Source organism: Anser anser, assembly GCF_964211835.1.
Source record: "Anser anser genome assembly, chromosome: 7".
NCBI lineage: Eukaryota > Metazoa > Chordata > Aves > Anseriformes > Anatidae > Anser > Anser anser.
The window spans coordinates 30,041,324-30,062,114 of record NC_139727.1 but is presented as its reverse complement, the minus strand read 5'-3'; the positions used below and the strand labels follow the sequence as shown (position 1 = coordinate 30,062,114).

Sequence of the window (20,791 nt, the reverse complement as noted above, 5' to 3'; positions counted from 1 at the left end):
GGCAACAGGTATTTCAAGCAAGCATATTCTGGTCGCAGTGCTCCCTGGTCTGCCCACATCTGCTGAACTCTTCATTTTACCTTATCAAGATGCCCCAGCAGAAAATAAAAGAAAAACAGAAGACCTAGAACAGGTATTGTGTATGTTTCTTGGAGAAGTATATGTTTACATGTGTTTATGTATATGGGGTTTCCAAGACAGGTTAGAAAAAATTATGGTATAATTGCATTGGATTTACAGGGGTCTAAACAATGACTGTAGTATGTGCTATATCCTTTTTTTTTTTTTTTTTTTTCTTTTTCCTAGCAGTGTAAAAAGATTTGATGGTATATTTAGGAGTGGAGAGTGGAGACTCCCATTTGGTACACCTCAATAATGTTAAATTGGCATAAATTTGCATGATGTCACATTCTCTTACTTACAAGAGAACAGAAATTCTGTTCTACCTCATGGAAGTAGCAAAAAAACAGAAAGGATTTAGGGGATTATTCCTGCCTACATGTACTGGAGTAGCTTCATCAGGCCAAGTTTATGAGGTTGTTAAGAATCTGAACAAACACTGGAGGACAAGGCTGGGTGGTAGACCTGAGAAGATCAGAATTTCATTGACTTTAAGACACAGGGGTGGGGTTAGATTATCCTGCCTGCTGTCTTCATAATGCTAGAAGTGGAATTCAGTCACTCTTGTATGTTCTCTTGGTATGAGACTGAATGAAGGTTGTGGTGAACAGGAAACTATAACTACCTGCGAACCCAAAAGATTCTGCCTGTGAGTGGGCCTACCATGATTACGACTAACAGTTAAACACTGTGCTGGGCAGAAATCCTGACATAGCTCTCACTTTATCTCAGGTTCTAGAGATAAAGATAATTATCCCTGAGTGTAGCTCTGCCTCCCCACACAGCATGTCAGTGACCCAAGCAGATATACCCCATGTCGGTGTAAGCTATATGAGCATTGGGGTAGAGGGTGTCATCAGCTCACAAATCTTAGCCTCAGTGTTATGGTAAAACCCTCAGCATTATTGGATGCCTGCTAATCCACTGGATGGCAGAAGGGATTTAGTGTTTCTCTTTGTATTTGCCCCTGAATTTCTAAATGAGTAATGTCTTCTCTTCAGTGTGTGTGTCAACATTATCTTCCCTTTCTTGTATTCTTATTTTCTAATAGTCTTTTCTTCTGCCTGATCTGTAATTGTCTGTTGCAATTGCCTCTTGAAGTGTTCTAAAGCCTTGTTAACAAACTCAGCCATGGGCTTCAAATCACTAGGTCACCCATATTCTTAAGCTTTCCCTTGCTCAGCATCCCTAGCCATCATACTTTTTCTTTTTTTTTTCTTTTTTTTTTTTCTTTTGACAAATGACTTTCCTCTGCAATTTTCCTCCACCCATATAATAAACAAAAAAGATGGAGATTTACTGTTCTGCCAAACCTTTCCTTCCCTTTCTCCTTTATCCCCCTTCTCTTTTACTCCATCTCAAATTGGCAAGGAAGCCAGTCCATAAACTATCAAATTTACATCTGACCCAGCTCTCCTCTGGCACTCAGCAACTTACTGTATTCTGCCAGTTAGCCCTTCTCTATTTACCACTCTCTTTCTTCTCCCTGTAAAAATGGAGTCTCTGTGGCTGTGAAGAAAGGGAGCTCTGACAGTGCTCTCATGACCCTTTTAATGGACAAAAAGAAATGTCATTTTCAGTGGGACTCCAGCAACTTGTCTGGCATCCTGCAGGGTCAAAACAGTAACTTTTGCAAAGAAAGAAATTATTTGCCATTTGCAGCCAGATGCTTCTTACAGAGAAGTATCCTCCCTGCTCCCATCAGGATGATCAGAACATATTTCTTATTAGTCTGTGGGTTCCACATTCCCCTTCAGAGTTATTAGAGGAGAAAATGGCATTGTTTTCAGTAGGAACTGCCTGAGGAAGGCCCCAAAAAGTGTTTCTCTTCTCAGCACTGAAGAGTATTCTAATACTGTTCCTGTTTTGCCATCCATTTGGCCTGTAATCCTTTACTATCCCTTTCTCAAAGTGTTTCCAGAGCACATTCAATGGGATGAGTACTGTGAGCAGATGTTTTTGTTGATGACAGCTTAAGTTGCTTCTTAGGTACTTTATGAGGCATAGTTTTCTTTTCTGGTTGGAAAAGAAATCTGTTTTGTGTTCATAAGCATGCATCAAACCATTCAAATGAAAGTATGTGAGATTGTGTGTTTGCAGGTGCAGACCCAAAGGAGTTATTTTCCTGGATAACTTTTCTAATTTGGAAGGGAAACTTCAAATTGTACAGGAACAAAATTGAAATAGTTTACATAAACACTGCAAGGGGAAAAAAAAATCTCAAGTAAGCACTTAATTGTATAGGTTCATTTTTTCATCGTGTCGTATCACATGTGGAAGCTGATCTACAAACCTAAGACTCATGGTGAGCCTGTGCAGAGACACCAAGCCAAACTGTTTCTGCTTCTGGAAAACTCGCTGTCAGAATAAATCAAATGGAAATGAGATTCAGAAATTAATGTCTCTATACTGCAAAAGCTCTTGTTTCAGTACCTGAGAGATGGAAAAATGTAATTCTCTCTCAAAATCAAAAGTTGGTGAAACAAAGCAAAACACCACAAAATGGCACCATGCACACCATAGGCCCAAATTTGCCAGGACAATGTACTATAACCTCCTCCTTCTCTTCTCCTCCTATTAGAGCCACATAATGTTATCATGTATTCTTGTGCTCATATGTTGTGGATGTGGTGATATAGCTGTGCAACCACCATATTCACATGCCAAGTACCAGAACAGAGACAAGAGACAGTCTATGGTCCTGATATTCAGCTCTTCCAATCTGGGACTGAAAGGGGGGAGCCATGTAAATCGTGTGGGTTATGCAAAGATTACAGACTTTTGTCACCTAGATCAGGCAAGGCCAAGGGAAGCTGATGGAGAGGGATGAAGGGAAAAGAAACAGTAGCAGAAGAGGGGCTTCAAACTACATCTCCCCACAGGGAACTCCTGAAGTTGCTGCAGGCTGTGTCATAGAGTTTTTTGGTCATTTGCTTAACCAAGTAGTATTTAATCCCCAGAGCTATACTGTAAATCTGGCACATAACTAATGACCATGGGGGTCTTACTTTCTTGATGTTTCCTCTGGATGCAGATTAAGCTGTTCAGTTTGTGTCTGGTACATAGTCATTTGTCTTTTTAAGCACACCTTTGGGTCTATCTGGCCAGACTCTAGGTGGCCTTTGGTACTTAGTTCCCATTGATTTCAAAGGCAGCTAGATGTCCACTGTCCCTTGAGAACTTAGGTCTCAGTTGCCATATATCAAAGTTGACTAAACACAGAAAGTCATAAATTGCTGGGTACATAAATCGTGGGACTGTCAAAGTGCATAAATTGGGCTATGGACTGCACTGCGCTACACAGTTCCATGCACTTTTCCATTAGAACAGTGCATTTGTGTCTCGTGCTCTTGTTGAGACTAGGTGGCTAGATGGTGGATGTCATTTTCTCTTTGAGTTGATGTACCACTATCATTCAAGTGCCCCAAATTATTTTTTCTGTGTAAGCACAGTACAAATTGGCTTCATATTTCTTTACAGATTACATTTACAAACGTGAACTCTGCATTCCTGATATTTCCCATGGGAGAATGAAGTCCCCTTAAATCAGTCTAACTGCTCTTGACAGATGAAAAACAAAAGCTGTGTATGAAACCAGGGACATTTTCTCAATGTGCAGCATGGGACAATTCCATCTGACACATAAATACAGAGTTTGCGAGGACCTCAGATTACTTTGTCCACTCCACTTTCTGTAGTCATTGTAAACTTATTCTTCACAGCTTCATAAAAATTAAAAGGCATTTTCAACCTGTGGAATCCCCAAGCATTTTGCATATGAAAAAATACAATAAAATAAAATAATCTTGTATTCATGACCAGAATGCTGTAAATTTGTCTGTTAAAAAATAAAATAAAATAAATGTGTAACTGTTTTCCCTGCTTTATTTCACATCAAATATGGACAGACAACCAACCTGCTTAAAAAAGTAGAAATAATTTGCAGTTGTAAAATGCTGCTACTTCATTTATGTGTTGTCACTGCAACACCTCTAAAATATCCCAAATCTTGCATAAGCAGTCACTGAAAATAACCCTTAGCCACTTGGTCCGGAATGCAACTGTTACACCGTCTTTATGGACAGGCTTAGTGAATGTGATGATTACAGAACTCATATCTGCTTGTTTCAAAAGCCTTGAATTCTTCCTCTTCAGTGAAAGGCAAACCTCTAATTAGTAGCATTTCAAGTAATTTTTTTGAGTAATTTTAGCACTAATACGATATAAAATGAATGCACAGTAGGAAGATATTCTACTTAAAATTCAATAGAGGGCAGTGATACAAATGCACAGATACAAACACTCATTTTTTTTTCAGTGTACAGTTTTATTCCATATGAGGATTCTGAATAGTTGTCTTTTTAATTATGCATTTCACAAATTTTATTCTCTCCACATTGTTTGCTAGAGGAGTCTTTTTGTCAAATGCAGGAAATGTGTCGCCTGTTAAGTCAAATGAGATGTAAACAGGAAATACATGAGAACTCTAAAGAGATGTTTTCATATGTTTTCATGTGTCTCCCTTTAGTTCTCCGTTTGCATTCTTTTACCTGGCCTATTCAAAACAGCTGTAGAAGCAGAATGCAAAAGAGATGCAAGAGCAACTAGTTAATGACATCTGAGATCATTAATCTTTTCTCTGAAAAGAGCTATCAGCAATGTAGCAAGCATGATGGAGTCTTTGGCAAATGGCAACACCAGCTGGTGGGTAGCCAACTGTCATCAACAGATTGCAGCTGTGGCCACTATCCGTATCCAGCCAAAGAGATGGGAAATGACATGTATGACTGAATGGGCAGTGATGAACTGAGGAGACAAAATATCTCTGGCATTAACATTAGAGATACCGGTGCTCAGGAAGTCTGTATGTGCGTATGTCTTAGGATTTGTTCCTTAAAGCAGATTTAGTTATGTTTTTGCTTCATTGTAGCTGCTGTAGCTTCTATTTTTATTTATGCTGGTTTCTCAACCACTTTCCTAAGCTTTAGTGGCTTTAGTGTTTTAACATATTTACTTTCATTACTTTTATTTCCTCTGATGTATTTCAGATATGCCCATCAACAAAAATATTTTAGCAAGGCCATGACAATGAACACCTTCAAATCCTACAGAAAATGATGCCAATCAGTCCTAGAAATTAAATTCCATTAGGAAGAATGGCAAATCATCTAGTGTTTACTATGAGCTTTTTTTTAAACATCTGTAGCTTTGTATGCAGACCAAGTCTTTCATTGGGTGCTTGAGGAATGTTGGGCCAGTAAAAAGTAAAGGCAGCTGGGAAAAGAATGGAATAATATCTATTACAGGGCCTTGTTCCAAAAGCTTTTTTTCCCTAGCTAATTTTCTTGATCAGCTGCTTGTGTGCCTTAGAAGAGCTATCTATATGTTTTGTCTTAACGTCATCGAATTGACTTCTGCCATGTCACTCTCAGTCCTCTCATTTTTGCTCAGTGTACAGAGCAGCTCTTGATTTGCAAGCCTCCTCCTCCTTTGTCTACCTAAAGTGTATCTTTGCTTTTATATTCAGGGTCTCTCTGGGTTCATATCTGCTGATCAGTTATCGTTCCAGAGTAACCACAGGAATGTCCTCCTCCTTGTGCTCTCACAATATCTCTTGATACTAATGGCAGCTTGAATTTTGCATCTTTCATCAAGGGATCTCAAGAAATTTCTGCCTGACCTGTGTAAGTCAGTGATACTGGTGTTTTCAGTGCTAAGGCAAGTGAGGTTCAGAGGCTTCAATGAGAAGTAAACAAAGCCTTCTAGCGAGTGGCACAGTTTAATATAATCCACATTTGCCCTGACTCCACATTCACTTTTGTATTACCAGTTCAAGTTGCTTCCTACTAATCAATGTGCATGATTCTTCCCTTAGTTGTTTATTGATTTACCCAATGAATTGAATAGAACTGTAGCACTCATTAGTTAAGATCCTTACACATTATCTTTAAAATGATCTAGATTCTTAACTAGTACATACTGGCACAGTTGAATCACATTCAATTAGTCTAAACTAATTTACACCAGAGATTTCAAAATTCAATATAAGTATGGGAAAAATACTCTTCTGAGTGATAATTCTGTTTCTTGGTGCACACAGCTCTTTCATGGTCCTAATTCTGACAAAATGCTAAAAGAAGCTAAATTAATTTCTGTGTTGTTCCATTTTTAAATTGGAATCTCTTTTCTTTTCCTTCTCAAATTGTCTGTTATTATTATTCATTATGTGTCCTTTGATGAAAAATGATACATGAAGAATGGTTTCTATTACTGAATTATTTTTGCACATCATGCTTAATTCTGCAAATGAAGCAGATGAAGTCAATGAGGCTCAGTTAAGGACCAAAACTAATTCTGAAAGCTAATTATTTTCACAAGGGAGACTCTTCAAGACTATAAATTAGGAGGTTGCTATTCTAAGACGTTATGTCTTCAGCTGAGTTATGTCTTCAGGAGTGAGAGAGGAACAGGGACATTCCTGAGGCCAACCTGTTCCACAGCTGAGGGTTCAGCTGTTCAATTAGAGTCATGTAACTATTCATGAAATAAATAGGCATTTTGATGTTTTCTCATCTGTTTTTTAAACACAAGAGCTTCCATAGTACCACTTTAAATACAGACATAAAGGGAGGCACAAGACCTAAATTGTTTCCTATTGAAACTATTTCATTACCTCAGTGACTGAGATCAACCTTTGTGTGGAGATTTATTTCAAAAACATTTTGTTAACATTGAGCACAAATCATAGAGTCCACTAACTTGTGATCCACTGAGCTAGAAAATGACTTGATAGAATAAGAAAGGCAGAAATGTCACTTCTCCAACTTTCTGAGTGCATATCTACAGTTCACAGATCCCCTTGAGACTGTGTGGTAAATATAATCAGGACCAATTTACTCTGGAGAGTTGTGTCCAATTCCAATGTGAAGTTGGCCCGTGAACTGTGTGTAACTTGCTCATTGACCTCAAATAATGAAGTTTGTAGGTCTTTGTATATGATTTATATTTCAGATTATCTTTAGGTGTACAGAATATTTTTTTTCCCTCTTTCTACACTGCTAATATGTCTGTTCCAAAGAGAATCTGATTTTCCATATAGAGGGAAAGGAAAACATTGTAGCAAGCAAGCAAACATTTTAAAAACATGTCTGAATGCATCTGCTCTTCCCTCAGAAGTATATGTCAGGAGTCTCCAGAGCTGCATGCAGAAAGCAGATGTCTGATTCTCACTTAGAATCACAGAATCATAGAATATCCTGAGTTGGAAGGGACCCATAAGGATCATGGAGTCCAAATCCTGGCACCACACAGGTCTACCCAAAAATTCTTGGGCTGTTACTCATTTTTAGATTTGTTCAGAGTTCATAAAGACCCACACAAAAAGTTGCACCCAAAAAGCCAGAGAGAGCAGGTAATTAATTGAGCCAAGTAAATAAGCTGTGTACTCTGAACAGCATGAACAGTTGCTGTCTGTTCTGACTCTTTGCGTATAGTCTTGGAACAGTGATGGCTACTTCAGGCTTCTGCTGAAATATTGATGATTTCAGGCAGAAATCATTTTTTTTTTTCTGTGTTGCATTTGTACAGGATGTAGTACTATGAGGTCCTCATTCACGACAAGGTAACAGTGCAACACAAAAACAATAAAATCCAGTTGCGTGTTTTTCTGTTCCTTTCTTCATTTTTCTTACTATTTCACTCTTACTACCTCTCCCCTTCCTATGAATCCTTTTCATCAGATTGCCAACCAAGAATATTGGTTGAGCTTTCCCTCATGCTCAGCTTGCCTGCTGGGAGGCAGCCACAGCTGCTCTCAGCTGCAATGTCCCTACTGGTGGTGGTGTTTTGCCCTCTTCTCTCTGCACTGCAGGAGTCCTCAGGGAAGGCAGGTGTCTTTCACATTATTGGTGCAAAACAAAATCTCTGGTCCCATCTCATGCTGACTTTCTTGAGGTTCTCCTATTCTTCCATCTCTTGCCCAAATCTTTGATGAAGCCCCTAGTAGGTAACATCACTTTCAAGTTGCGTTCTCAGTTATACATCACATGTTAAGACCTTCTTTATATAGAGGGAATCACATATGGCTTTTACACTGTTTCCCTGACCATTTTGTGCAGCCCTCACACCATGTTGAAGAGGAATGACACAACGAGGTGGTTGGCTGTTCAGTTCACTGTCTTGTGGTTGCTTTTTTTCGTAGGCTCAGCTGCCCCAGCAGTATCAGGATCTCACAGCACAAAGGATGAAGATAATTCCTGCAGGGCTATCGAGAAGAGTTTTTAGGTCACATTTGGGACTGGAAATGACCAGGATGATATTTCTCCCTGTTTCCATGAGCCATTAATGTACCTGGTTTACAGCATATCCATCTGCATCTGTTGCTCCAGTTTTAGAGATGAAGCGCTCTTTATAGTTGTCACTCTTGGTTATTAATATGCTCAAATTCTTAAAGAGGGATATAATTTGCTTCCCAGGCTTTCTTCATGTACTGCACAGCTTTGTGTCACCATCCCTGCTGCTCTGAGCTCACCAGATGGCTCTTTGTAAGCAGGTGGTATTTTTTCTTGCTATTAGAAGAAATATATTTACTGCTCATTCTGGCACCCATGAAAAAAAAATGTAAACTTTAAAGAGATATATTAAAAAGATAAATAAAATGCCTGTAAGAGTTATTGCCAAATTGTTATTGGACCAAAGGCACCTATTCAAGTGATCAGCAGCCAAAAATGAAGTGTACAAGCCAAGAGTATTGAAAGAACCATTAAGAATGTTAAAAAAATAGAAGAGGCAGATAAATCTCATACTGTGATGAATGATAGCCAAGGAACATCTAATCATATCAGGATAGCATTTACTGAAATAACTCAACCACACAAAAATGAACATGAAAAAGATGGTTTAAAAATTATTGGAATGTTCTTTTTCTGACAATTTTTCATTAATCTTCAAGAAGAAATACGGATTTATTTAAAACAAATTAAATTAAGCATTGAACAGTACTATACCTACTGATCTTGGTATGGCTGTAAAAGCACAGCATTCTCTGCAATTGCATACAGGTTGTGGAGTGGTGTTCATTGTTGTTGTTGTTATGTTCCAACTACCACTACCTAATAAGCGAACATTCAAAACAGTGGATATGTTCCTTTGGAAAACTGCTTAGCGCTGCAAGAAAAGATAAAATAGATGAAACACCTAGAGAATGAACATACAGAAGAAGCACAGCAAACTGTCAACAGCATGTCTACAGGCTTCCATTCTTTGATTAATCTATCTGGATTTTTGCTTTTGATAGCAAGATGCATGAAACTTCTTGGATACAATTGAAGTGATATGGAGAAAGTGGTGTATGTGCATGATATGAAAAACCGGCTCAAAGAAAAAATAATGTTTAGTAACAAATTGGACTGGAGCTTGACTTACTGTACAGGTTTCACAGGGTCTTATCTCAACAAATTTTCATCTTTTCTGTTTCATGCTTTAAGGATGAATAACCTGCTTTCATTTTTTCTAGAGCTCTATTGTTGTCCTCACAGTTATGGAAGAACAATTGAGAGATATAAATGTTCTGTGGGAGTTCTCTCCCATGAAAGAGAGAACATAAGAACATGTTCTCTCTGTGTAACCCAGAAGAATAGATATAACATGCATTTTGTGTAAGACAAACACACTGTATTCAGTCAACAGCATAGACACTTTCAGAGTTTCAAGCTGTTTCTGGTATGTACTTAAGAATAAGGGAGCAGCTGGCTTGAAACTCAGAGTTGGATAAATTAAATTTGTTTCTAGGACTTGAAATTCAATGCAAGCTGGGGTAAGGACTTAAACCATTCATTTTGATTCAGGTGTATCGAATGTTGTCAACATGCTCTAAGATCATAAAGCAGACCACTCAGTGAATAAGAAGTTGTTTGTTTTGAGTAAATGAGTATTAACAATTTAAATGCTTGTCTTTATCTGGGTATTAAATAGAATTCACTGATTTACTATTGCAGGATTGTCCTGCAGGCACTCATACTGGTGTAATGTTCCTTTGAGGCTCAATCCCTTTTTGCTGTTGGGCTGCTCCTAAAGCAGTGTGATGGGACAATTTGTTGGTATCCGTCATTGCTACCCATCCACATACCACTCTGGATATAAAGCTGGCAGACATGTTCAGCTGCCAATAAACCCCCTTATATAAGGTACAGAATTTTTACTCTGAAAGTCTGATAACTCTGCAAAATCTTTGTTTTGTATACAGCTCCATTCCCTATCCACCTACTGTCAATCTAAACTGATGATAAAGAAACAAATATATATTTTTATTCTTGTTTCCAGATTTCAGAAATACTGGTCCAGAAACTGAAGCAAAACTTTGTCCATTTTGATTTGAAGCCAGGGGTTCGGATTCTTGTGCATGCTGCCCATTTAACAGCAGGTCAGTGTCCTCTTCCTTTGTACACCCTCTGTGTTGATCTGTAGCACAACTCAGTGTATGCGCAGATATTAAAATGCCCACTATGCCTCACCTGTCTTTGTCATGCCAAAAAAGTATAGTGGCACTTTTGTTTTTAGGTATTACTGTTTATTTATGTCAAGAACTTGCTGTTGTGTTGGAAATACAGTATAACTAGCAGTAGAAGTATGTGCTTTTCTGCTGTTTCTGATATATTTAACAGCTAAGCAACACCATGATGTATTCAGTCTGGATCACAGACTGCAAGGGTTACCAGCTAGCTTTGTACATTTTCTGGTATTTTAGAGTCAATGAGCATTCATATCAACTAAGCATAGTTCAGAAGTTGTTCAGCAGTCAGAAAGACCAGAATCAATTTGCATGAGTACACACACAAGATTAGGCAGTTTGCCCTTTAACTAATCCTATCTCAAAATGAACCATCTTCGAAGTCCTTATATTTAATTACATGTGTCTCTGTGTTTTCTCTATGCTAAACCCTCATTTCACAGCCTGTTTAACTATTGCAGGAGATGGAACATACTAATCCATGCTCAGGATTCTTAGGAATTGCTTTTCCCTAGGATTTGCTGGGGAAAACTCATAATTCTGATCAGTTGTTGTCAGTTTCTCTGATAACAGGCAAATAAAAAGCCTCAGTTCACTCGCATCAGTGAACTGCTCTACAAAACCCTTTGCATGGTGTGAACAGGTCTGCCCAAACTGGTGTCAGCCCATGTGCTGCCTTGTCAATAGAGGGTAAGAAGAGACTGTTAAGAAAGTGTAGTGTGGCTGCATTTAAATCCTCCTGAAAGAAAGCCTTGATGTTTGCAATACTTCATGTTTCCTAAGTAGAACTCGCTAATAGCTGCTCTGCAACTATTGCTGCATGTTTAGCTTTCCATAATCGGTGGAACAGATGATCAGATGCTTACTTTTAGACAAGTTAAAAACAAAAGCACAGAAAAGCTGATTAATCCCTACAGTGGAAAAAAAAAAAAAAAAAAAGGAAAAAGGCAGCATGGGCAGTCAGTATAAGTTTAACTTTTTTTCTTTTGTAGATTGTAAAAAAGAATATTAATAGACATATGACATAGAAGAATTGCACGTCTTTATGTTTAAGATTCTAATTTGTACATATTTCATACAATAATTGTTGCCAATGAAGTGAACTTTGGCCTGAGTTTTCAACAATGACCATATGATTATGACCGGTGATACCATATGCATTTTTAGAAAACTGTCAGTGCCCATCTCCGAATTCTAGGGAAGCTATCTGAGAACATCTTAATGTGAACATCCAACATGGAGTTACCTGAAATTGCTCACTGTTTTTGTAATTTGTTTCTGTGCACTTACAATGCCTATGCACAAGGCTGTTTTGCCTTTTGATCAATGTTCATTAAAGTCAAGATCAACCCTCAAATGAACATTTGATTCTTCTGTCCCTGAAGATCCTATAGGCCTTTTCTAATACATTATGGTTAGAAAGAATTGCCTCAGAAATATGTGGGAAAAGTTCATTTTACCTCTTGCTACTGAGGGGATGTTCTAGATTTCATTCAGTGGAAACATGACACTTAAAATCATGTCTCCAGACTCATATTTAATACAGGGTGAACCTGAATCCAAGATTTATACTATATGTAGAAGCCTTCTGTAACTTCTCGAGAGGACTTTGGTACATCTCTGCAATAGGGGATGCAGCGGGTCTGCAGCTGCTCCGTCCATGCTCAGAGTTGGCTAAAAGCTGAGTAGGTCAAATCTTAAAGCCAGATAGTAAGCAGAGGTATATTAACATTTCTCCTGGGGTGCTAAACCTTTGTTTTCTGCCCTGTGTGAACCAAAAGACAGGGTCTTTCATTATGGCATACTGCCATGTTAAATAATAGTAGAGCCTCCAGGTACACGCTGGCCTGTTTCTTGCTCGCTCAGACTGAAGCAGAGGGGTCTCACCTTAGACACCCTTTGTAAATACAGGATCTTTATGCTCACTGAAACTGTATGTTTTTGTATCTATGCACACACCAGGAATGAGTACTCTTTGTCCATAATAGAAGGAAATACTCATTTACCCTGCAAGGTAGGCTTTGTTGTGCTTCTCTCCTATGCTTCTGTTGAGACGTGAGTAATTGCTGTAACCAGCTTCACAGTGTCCTATAGGAACCCTACAGGATTGTGTCTCTTACAGAAATATGATTCAGTAAGAATGCAAAATAATCATGGACTGCCAAACTAGATATTTAAATAGTCCAAAGAGTAGCTGCTGTGGGGTCTTTGAGGAAACATGGCACCTTATCAAGCTGCTGATGTCACGATTTAATTCCTGGTCTAAATAAAAAGCCCAATTTCATGACATCAAAACTTGAGGACAGTTTAGAATTTGACAAAATGCCAAAAGAGGGATTTACTTTGCTGATGAAAACTATTGTTTGAGTTGTCAAGGAAGAAGAAAAAATTGTGTATTTGAAACGCAAGCTCTTAAAAATAATAAAGCAAGGAAACCTGCAACTGGTTCACACAAGGCAGCACAGAAGCAGTCCCTAGAAAACACAAACCAGACGGATACATGTGGTTCAGAGATGCAGTTCTGGTCTGTGGTATCACTTTTTCACTGTGACTTTGTGTTGGACTCCTGGCAGCTATTAGCTAAGGTTAACCTAACCACTCATCTCATCAAGTGTATGTGTAAGTAAGTGCACATGTACATAAATGTATGCACACATGTATGTAAGTACATCCCCATGCCTCAGTGCACACACATGTTACTTCTTGTGTGTGTGCTTGGTCATGAACAGCAGATATTTCTGCAGCGGAGAAGCTGCAGGGAACAAAAGTGCAGATATCTAAATTAACTTGGTGTGAATATTCAAGCAGAACCTGCAGAAATGAGTCTCTGTGCATGTTGTATGTAAACACATGCATTCCCTGGAGCACAGAATGATGGGCATTAGATTCAGCACATTTCACACCTCCGTCTTCTTTGTTCAGGCCACACTGGAGAAAGGATTAATTTATGGCAATTCTGGACAACAGATTGAAATCCATTCATCATGTTCATTCCTCCTTCTCAAAAAATAAATAAAATAAAATAAAGTAAAGTAAAGTAAAATAAAATAAAATAAAATAAAATGTCCCCAACCCAGAGAACAATAATCTCCATTCTAAGGCAGAGTAAAATATGCCAGCATTCCTCACAAAGCAGTTAAATAGCTGTTTATTACCAGACTCTGAGTGCGGCATTAGAACAAGAACATTGAGTGATACTGAGCCTGAATCGGTCAGAGAGCCACTTTGTCATCCCACCGAACTGCAGAGATCCACAAAGTACAGACACCACAAAGGACACGGTGGAGACATGTGTGAGGAATTCATAGTAATAGATCACTTCACCCTAGTGCCTCAGCTTCCTGAGCCTAGCCTGCTTGATGAAAGTTTTTTTTTTCCACTTCTCATTGTAAATTTCAGTTTTATCAGGCTGAGTGTGACTGCTGAAAGCATGCATGTGTGTGATATGTGAGCCTGAGTAAGTATTTGCTTGTGAGTGCATAATTTTTGTTTGCTGTCTGTGTTTTAGAATGGGTCTGCTTGGTGTGTGTGGATTGGGGCAAGAGAGAGAGGATTCATGTGGCCATGGTTCAAGTTAACATCCACTGCCTTGCAGAGAAGTCACTACGCTCATTTTCTTCCATGTGTAACACCAGATATAGGCAGTCAGTGAGGATGTACCTGCTGTGTGCATTAGCTCTACTCTGTGGCACATCTACAGGTGCATGTCTGTCTACGATCTGTTTTATTAGTGTCTGCATGAGCAGTGGAGACTGCTGGGTCTCTGTGTCCCTCTGTGGATGCTAGATGTCTTTCTATTATTGTGTGTATATATAAGTGATGGAAACTGTCTCTATTTAATGTAGTTTATTTTGTATTTCTGGGAAAGCCACACTCTGATTGTTTTGTGTGGCTTTATTTTGAAAGAGGCTATGAAAATACACTGCACAAAACTTTGAGGAGAAGCACGGGGAGTTTTCGTATGGTTAGGCTTTTTTTTTTGTTTTTATTTTATTTTTTCAACCTGTGCACTTCCTTGCAAGGAAGACTCCTGGGGAAGAGAACAGGGCACCAAGGGAAAAAAAAAAAAAAAAAAAAGTGTTCAGAAGAGATGAAAGGGATAGAGGAAAGAATGAAAAACATCAAAGGTGTGAGAAGAGCTTGCCACGGTAATGCATGGGTGCTGAGGCAGTGTTTGTGAAGGGCACTGGACTTCTGTTCGGGACAGAAGAGGACAGAAGACAGCGATATGTTTGGTGGAAATCATTGCTTAAGTAAAATTCAGTAGCCAGTTGTTCATTATTCACCATGTATTGGGAGCTATCCAGACTGGCTTCAAGCAAAATAAAAAGTCAACATGACAAGTCAGCCCATAGATAGCTCCAGGATGCAAGTGACCTTGTTTGCAACTACCTTAGATAATTGTCTGCAACATGTTTCTGAGGAGAAGCCTCTAAAAAAGCTATAGAGCCTTCAGGGGTTAGGTTGAGCACTACAGGTAGTCTGAACCGAGGTTTCTCCACAGCTTTTTTAGAAAGGGAGAGGGGCCCTGGAAACAAGTAGACAGATGAGACCTGTTACAAGTGCCAGTGGAGAATAAACTAAATTTTTGGAAAGAATAATATTCACTCCAGGCTGGAGGTGGCTCTAACCTTCCTTCCCTCTCTTGCAGCTCCCCTGGTGGACCCGACTCCCAGTCATAGTGGTTCAGCTATGTTGATGCTCCTCTCCGTCGTTTTTGTGGGACTAGCTGTGTTTGTAATCTACAAATTCAAAAGGTATGACCTTCCCTGGGCTATTTCCTTCTCCCCACTGCCACCTTTCACTGAGGTATCTGGGTTTTTTTACTGGGTTTTCTTTTCACAGTGTTTTTTTTTTTTCTTGGTTTGCAAAAACTGATGGTACATCATCTGCCAGAGTACCCCACAATGATGGTTTCTGTTAATGTTTTAGGAAGATTCCTGGCCTTAATATATATGCACAGATGCAGAATGAAAAAGATCAAGAGATGATCAGTCCAGTCAGTCAGAGGGAAAGCATACCTAATGTCCCTCAAAGTGAGCTGATGAGCCCTGAGCAACTAGTAGATGAGAAGTTGGATGTCCAGCCCATAGGTAAATAACTTGCAGCATCCTGCAGCTGGTCAGACTCTGACTTATAATTGGCTAACCCTTTTCTCAGCCTTCCCCCTTCCCATCTTCCTGCACACTCCTCCTGCCATCCTCTTCTGCTGCAGTGTTAGTTTTGCTACAGGAAACCTTGCTAACTCTCCCCTCTCCCTCACTGCCCTGTGGTGAAAGGGAGAGAAACAACTTTAGGCTTTTCCCCTCTCCTAGTTGCTCTGTGTAGATCCTCTTCCCTTCTCAAAAATCCTGCATTATAAGGCAATTTGATTTATTTTGCTGGGGCTGATGTAGTTGCGGGGCTACACCCCACACCTGAGTCCTGTCCAGGAGAACTTCAGCCACCCTCACCTGGAACATGCTGGTGAGCAGGTGATTCGGTAAGTCAAATCTAAAAGTTAAATATTTGTTGATGTTTTCACTGCTGTGGCCTTCATGCTGTGCCAGACCTCATTGCCAGCAGCAATGCTGGCCTGACTGATTCTCAGAGAAACAGAGCAAAACCTGGGATGTCAGCATTGGACAGCTAGGTTTGCCCTCAGGCCGATTCTCCCACAGGACTCTGTGGTTGAAAACTTAGCAAAACAGGCCTTTGTAGGACCTAAAGTGAGCAAAATTGAAGTGAGCATACTGCGATCAGTCACACATTTGCTCATGCTTATATTATGTTACCCTGGCTACATTAAAAGTGTTGGGATGGATGGAGAAGGGAGGTTTCAGCCTGGGGACGTGTTCTTCTAAAGCCAACACTACTCAGGCATTACTCAAGAATTGCACAGACATTGCTCAGCTTCACTTGTGAGGTGACAGCTCTGCAGGCGTAGACCACAGGAACTTGCAGGAACTTGTCCTGCAAGTAAGAACATGGACCGATTTTAGAGAAATTAAAATGTATAGCTGTTTTGTCTCAGACAGAAGTGAGGCATAGTCATAACTGAGATCCCTTATTTGCACAATTTCATTAGGTTAACCAAGTGTTAATTCTCACCTGAGGATGTCCCTAAACTGTACAGGAGTTTGCTAAAGCAGATTTGTTGTTGTAGCTACCATGGAGAGGGAGCAAGGGGAAGGGCAATTAAAAGAGGGAATGTGTTGTGCTAAGATTGTGGCCTGTGAAACATCCTAGAAGGAAAAAGAGGAAAGTCTCTTGATGTCTAACTGATGTCTAAAGTGGAAGCCCCACTGCAATCAGTAGTGATCTCTTGTCACCCATTAACCAAGGGGAGATCTGGTAGCTATTAAAAGCTTTTTAGCAGCTATCCATTAGCAGACCTGGACATCCCTGCTTAGCAGTACACAGGATGGAGTGAGGGGACCAACCTTCCCATGTGGTGTTCCCCATACAGAGCAACCCCAGGCCACAGTCCAGAACCCAAGGAAAGGAAATGCAACCAAGGTAGTCTGGACAGAGGACTTCCAAAAGGCTTGTGGATCACCAAGAGGTTTCAAGCCAAGACCCGGAGCGGTGGGTCCTAAATTTTAACAATTCTTTTCTTTTTTTTTTTTTTTCTCTTTTTCCTTTTTACCCCAGAAGCTTCCAAGGCAAAACTGATGTAAGTTGCTAAGAGAGAAACACCCAATTTCAGGCCAAGACTCTGTTACCAGAGTTAGATGGGCTTTGAGCTTCGTCTTTCTAAAGGAATGTAATGACCATGGTTCACACCATTCCAGGGGCAGGCAAACATATTTTCACAGGTCACTTGGACTGAAGTGACAACAGCCAACCACCTGCTAGCTCTAGTGAACATAGCTTCAAAACTACTCTTGCTGGTGTTGGGAACTAATCCTTTGAAGCCTTTAGGAACAGAGCAGTCAAAAGCCAATTGTAGGGGTAGGTTTTCATTTGGTGCAACTGTAGCATTTCTGTTCTGACTTTCTACAATATCCAGTATTTTGAGGATTTCTCAGCTGTACCCTGTGCTGCTTGACACTGTATTGAACCAGAAATTGGCCTTTTATACATCCTTGATTTTCACCTGTAAATGCACCAGTGAGCACAAAAGGTGAATGTGTGGGATAGATAAACTCAATTCTCTATCAAAAGGAATCAGTACAACAAACTTCCTAAGAGTGGTTTCCATCCTGGCAGTAAGATGAATGAGAAAACTAAATCAGAGCTCGTTGACAAAATGGAAAGGTCTGGACCTAGGTGTGAACAGAATAGAAAGTGCAAAGGCTCTTCACTCTCCTATATAACCACCTCATCTGTTTCTGGAAATCAGCAATTTATTTTTTAATGAGTTTTCTTTCTTTTGGGAAAACAAAGCAAGTCTGTAATTGGGTGTTTCTCTTTTGCATGCTTGTTCAGAAGCCAGTTATTTTTTTCAACCCCTTTGACTAACATCCAGGGACTAACATCCCTTCCTTGGAGAAATCTAATGAATGTCCCTGGATTGTTTAATTTTCTCTCCAAACCCTGGCAGCAAAAAACACAGTTCCTATCTTCCGGATGTGGAAGTTTAGGCTCTTCTTTTGCAAAGGCAAAACTCAAGGTTATTTATGGAATCTCTAACACTATAATTGCAAATGAGTTACACATTTCCTCTGAGGACCTCCACCCCTCCTTCCCTCCACCCTTCTGCTCTGGCCTCTCCCTCTTCTGTTCAACATGGGTGAATCATCCTCATTCATTAGTAAAAGAACAGGACATCACCTTCAGTGTTTTGAATGACAAGAAAACATTTCTGGGAAGGTGTCAGTCTGGAACAGCTGAATCCCAAAGGCCAGCAAAGTGATAGCTTCAAACATCTTTGTCTAAACACACTTGTTGTTTACTGACTCTTATTTTGTTCTTTCTTTGCCACAGGAAGTATTTCCACAGCTGCTGAGCCTCAGAGCACAAAAGAAATCCCTACCTATGTAAATGGTTGAACTGAGGACACCGATATATATATATCTATATTGAAAAAAAGAGGAGAGCTCATTGCATTTGGACTTTTTAATTCTTCAGATGACAAAGGGTTTTTAGCTTTAAGCCTGTGCATGTGGACATTATACTGACACCATAGCGGAACTGCATTGTACAGGTGTAAAATTTTAGTGGGGGGTGGGGGGAGAGGAACCGATATCACTATTTACCCCTGCAGCCCTTCCCTTCACCCCTCCACTCTCTCTTTTTTTCTGATCTGTCTCTAATTTGTAGAAAATTCATAATGATATAGGCCAAGAATATGCATGGGGGTCTCTTCTTTAGGGAGATGGGTGGGCTGGGATGTGGGGGAGAAGGGCTGGGGAGGTGGGAGGGAGCATTTAGGGTTCTTGGCTTTAGATTTAACTGCTCTTTTAGCACTTTGGGCTGCGGGAAGGCTAGCTGCCCCAGTAGACTTTCATAGGTCACACACAAGAAATCACACTGGAGTTTAAAGGCACCGAAAATCTTGGGTCAGTCTGGTTTATGTCTTCATTTGGACTCTGCCCTTCGTTCCTTTAGCTGCAGCTGCTGCTCACACCCCATGGCTGCGTGGAGGCTGGGTGTGAGCATGGACGATCCCACCTGCAAAGCCAGGCTCTTTATTAAATGGCTTTTTAGCCTATTCACACCAAGGCATTCCTTTGATAGTACTGCTCGGAAGTAACTTTCTGCCCCCTAACCTGGGACTGAACAGAATAAGGATGCATTACAGACAAGGAGGTCTGTCCAAACTGTGCTTTTAGGAGCTTATTGCCACTGTACTTTTAGGAGGTTATTGCCAGCATGAACTTACACTGTACTTTGTACCAGCCTTACACCTTGAATTTGGGCTAAGAGAAAGCCTAATAACACCCTCAGCTGCTTTTAGTGTTGATCTATGGAGTTGTCTGGGGAAGTCCCAGGAGATCTCTACCTTTTGGAAGTCACCGCAAGGCCTATCATTATTTTTGAAAGACACCTTGTCAATATAACAGGGAGCAGGGAACAGCCTGTGTGCAGTTTCTCATGGACTTCTTGGCAAACCCCCTTGGTTGCAGATCTGCAAACTACTGTCATTCTGGGTGGAGGGGGAGAGAGTAAAGTAGGATTTGGCTTGAGATTGTTCCCGTGCATTTTGAGCCCCAGCACTACAGGACTGCTCTTGTGTACGAGACTTTGAGTTCTTACCAATACCATAAGGTTGTGTCTTACACTGCAACTAGAACCGTGACTGCAGGACATGCGCATGTAGACTATGCAAGGGAACAGGGAGAAAGCAGGCTTAGCACACCTCTAACAAGTCTTTCCAGGACACTGTGTATCTGGCTGAAGCCTGAACTGTGTCCATCACACCTATTGATTTCCAATGCAACTCAGGTAAACTTAGCACCAGGATTTTGTTTTGAAGTGCAAAGAGAGAAAGACAGTAACCAATATACGTTTACTTAAATATGTTAGGTGAAAGCAAATACCAGCTGGTTCACAATCAATGCAGCACACTTAGGGGGCACCCTGATTCCTGAAGTGAGTGAGTTTTGTTCAATAAACATTACACATGGCAACTTGCATCAGAAACAGGACAAAGCAGCATTACTGGCATAGTCTGGAGCCCTGGGGCTGGGAGAGGATGGTTTTGAAAATTTTTCTGTCACAAATTGGGCATAAGCCCCAACCAAACTGCTTGATGGCAAAGGAAAAAATAAAAAGGTGATACCAAATATGAGAGCATTAGACCTATAGTAGTCAAAGGATAATCACAGTATGGAGTCCTCTGCCTCTTTCTGTAGCTTCTCTGCAGACAGGTAGAAACACAACAGTTTGTATGGCTTTGCTATTGTGTTTGCAACTACAGCTTTAAGAATGATGGAAAACTTTTGGCATAAATTGTATAATACTCCCCACTGAGGTCCAACATTAGCCAACTTATTTTTATAGTAAGCCAATCAAAAAGTTTTCTTATAGTGTTGGAACTATTTCTAATTTTAAAATTACTTTTTTTGATGTACTTTTTCATCTTCTTTTTCCCTTTCGTTAAATACAATGTAGCCTACTGTATAATTGCTATTGTTTATTGCTTTTACAGTCATATTTATTAAACAGATTATGTCTCTAAATGAAGGCCTGTGTTTTTGTTGCTCATTTTTAATACTCTGTCCTGGACTGGGATAACTG

At 39.9% G+C, this 20,791-nt stretch overlaps 1 protein-coding gene across 7 annotated transcripts in view; it reads left to right on the top strand.

The window, feature by feature from the left end:
* Nucleotides 1-20,737, top strand: part of LOC310902604 (VPS10 domain-containing receptor SorCS1-like) — a 292,328-nt gene extending 271,591 nt beyond the window's left edge. For 2 of the 7 annotated variants that reach the window (XM_083844424.1, XM_083844430.1), the window contains 6 exons: nucleotides 2-133; nucleotides 10,441-10,540; nucleotides 15,279-15,384; nucleotides 15,560-15,720; nucleotides 17,076-17,194; nucleotides 18,536-20,737. In XM_083844424.1, coding sequence (XP_083700550.1) covers nucleotides 2-133; nucleotides 10,441-10,540; nucleotides 15,279-15,384; nucleotides 15,560-15,720; nucleotides 17,076-17,194; nucleotides 18,536-18,592 — 675 coding nt within the window. In that variant the 3' untranslated portion in view covers nucleotides 18,593-20,737. The other 5 variants (XM_083844425.1, XM_083844426.1, XM_083844427.1 and 2 more) reach the window with 5 other exon arrangements.
* Nucleotides 20,738-20,791: the final 54 nt, after the last annotated feature.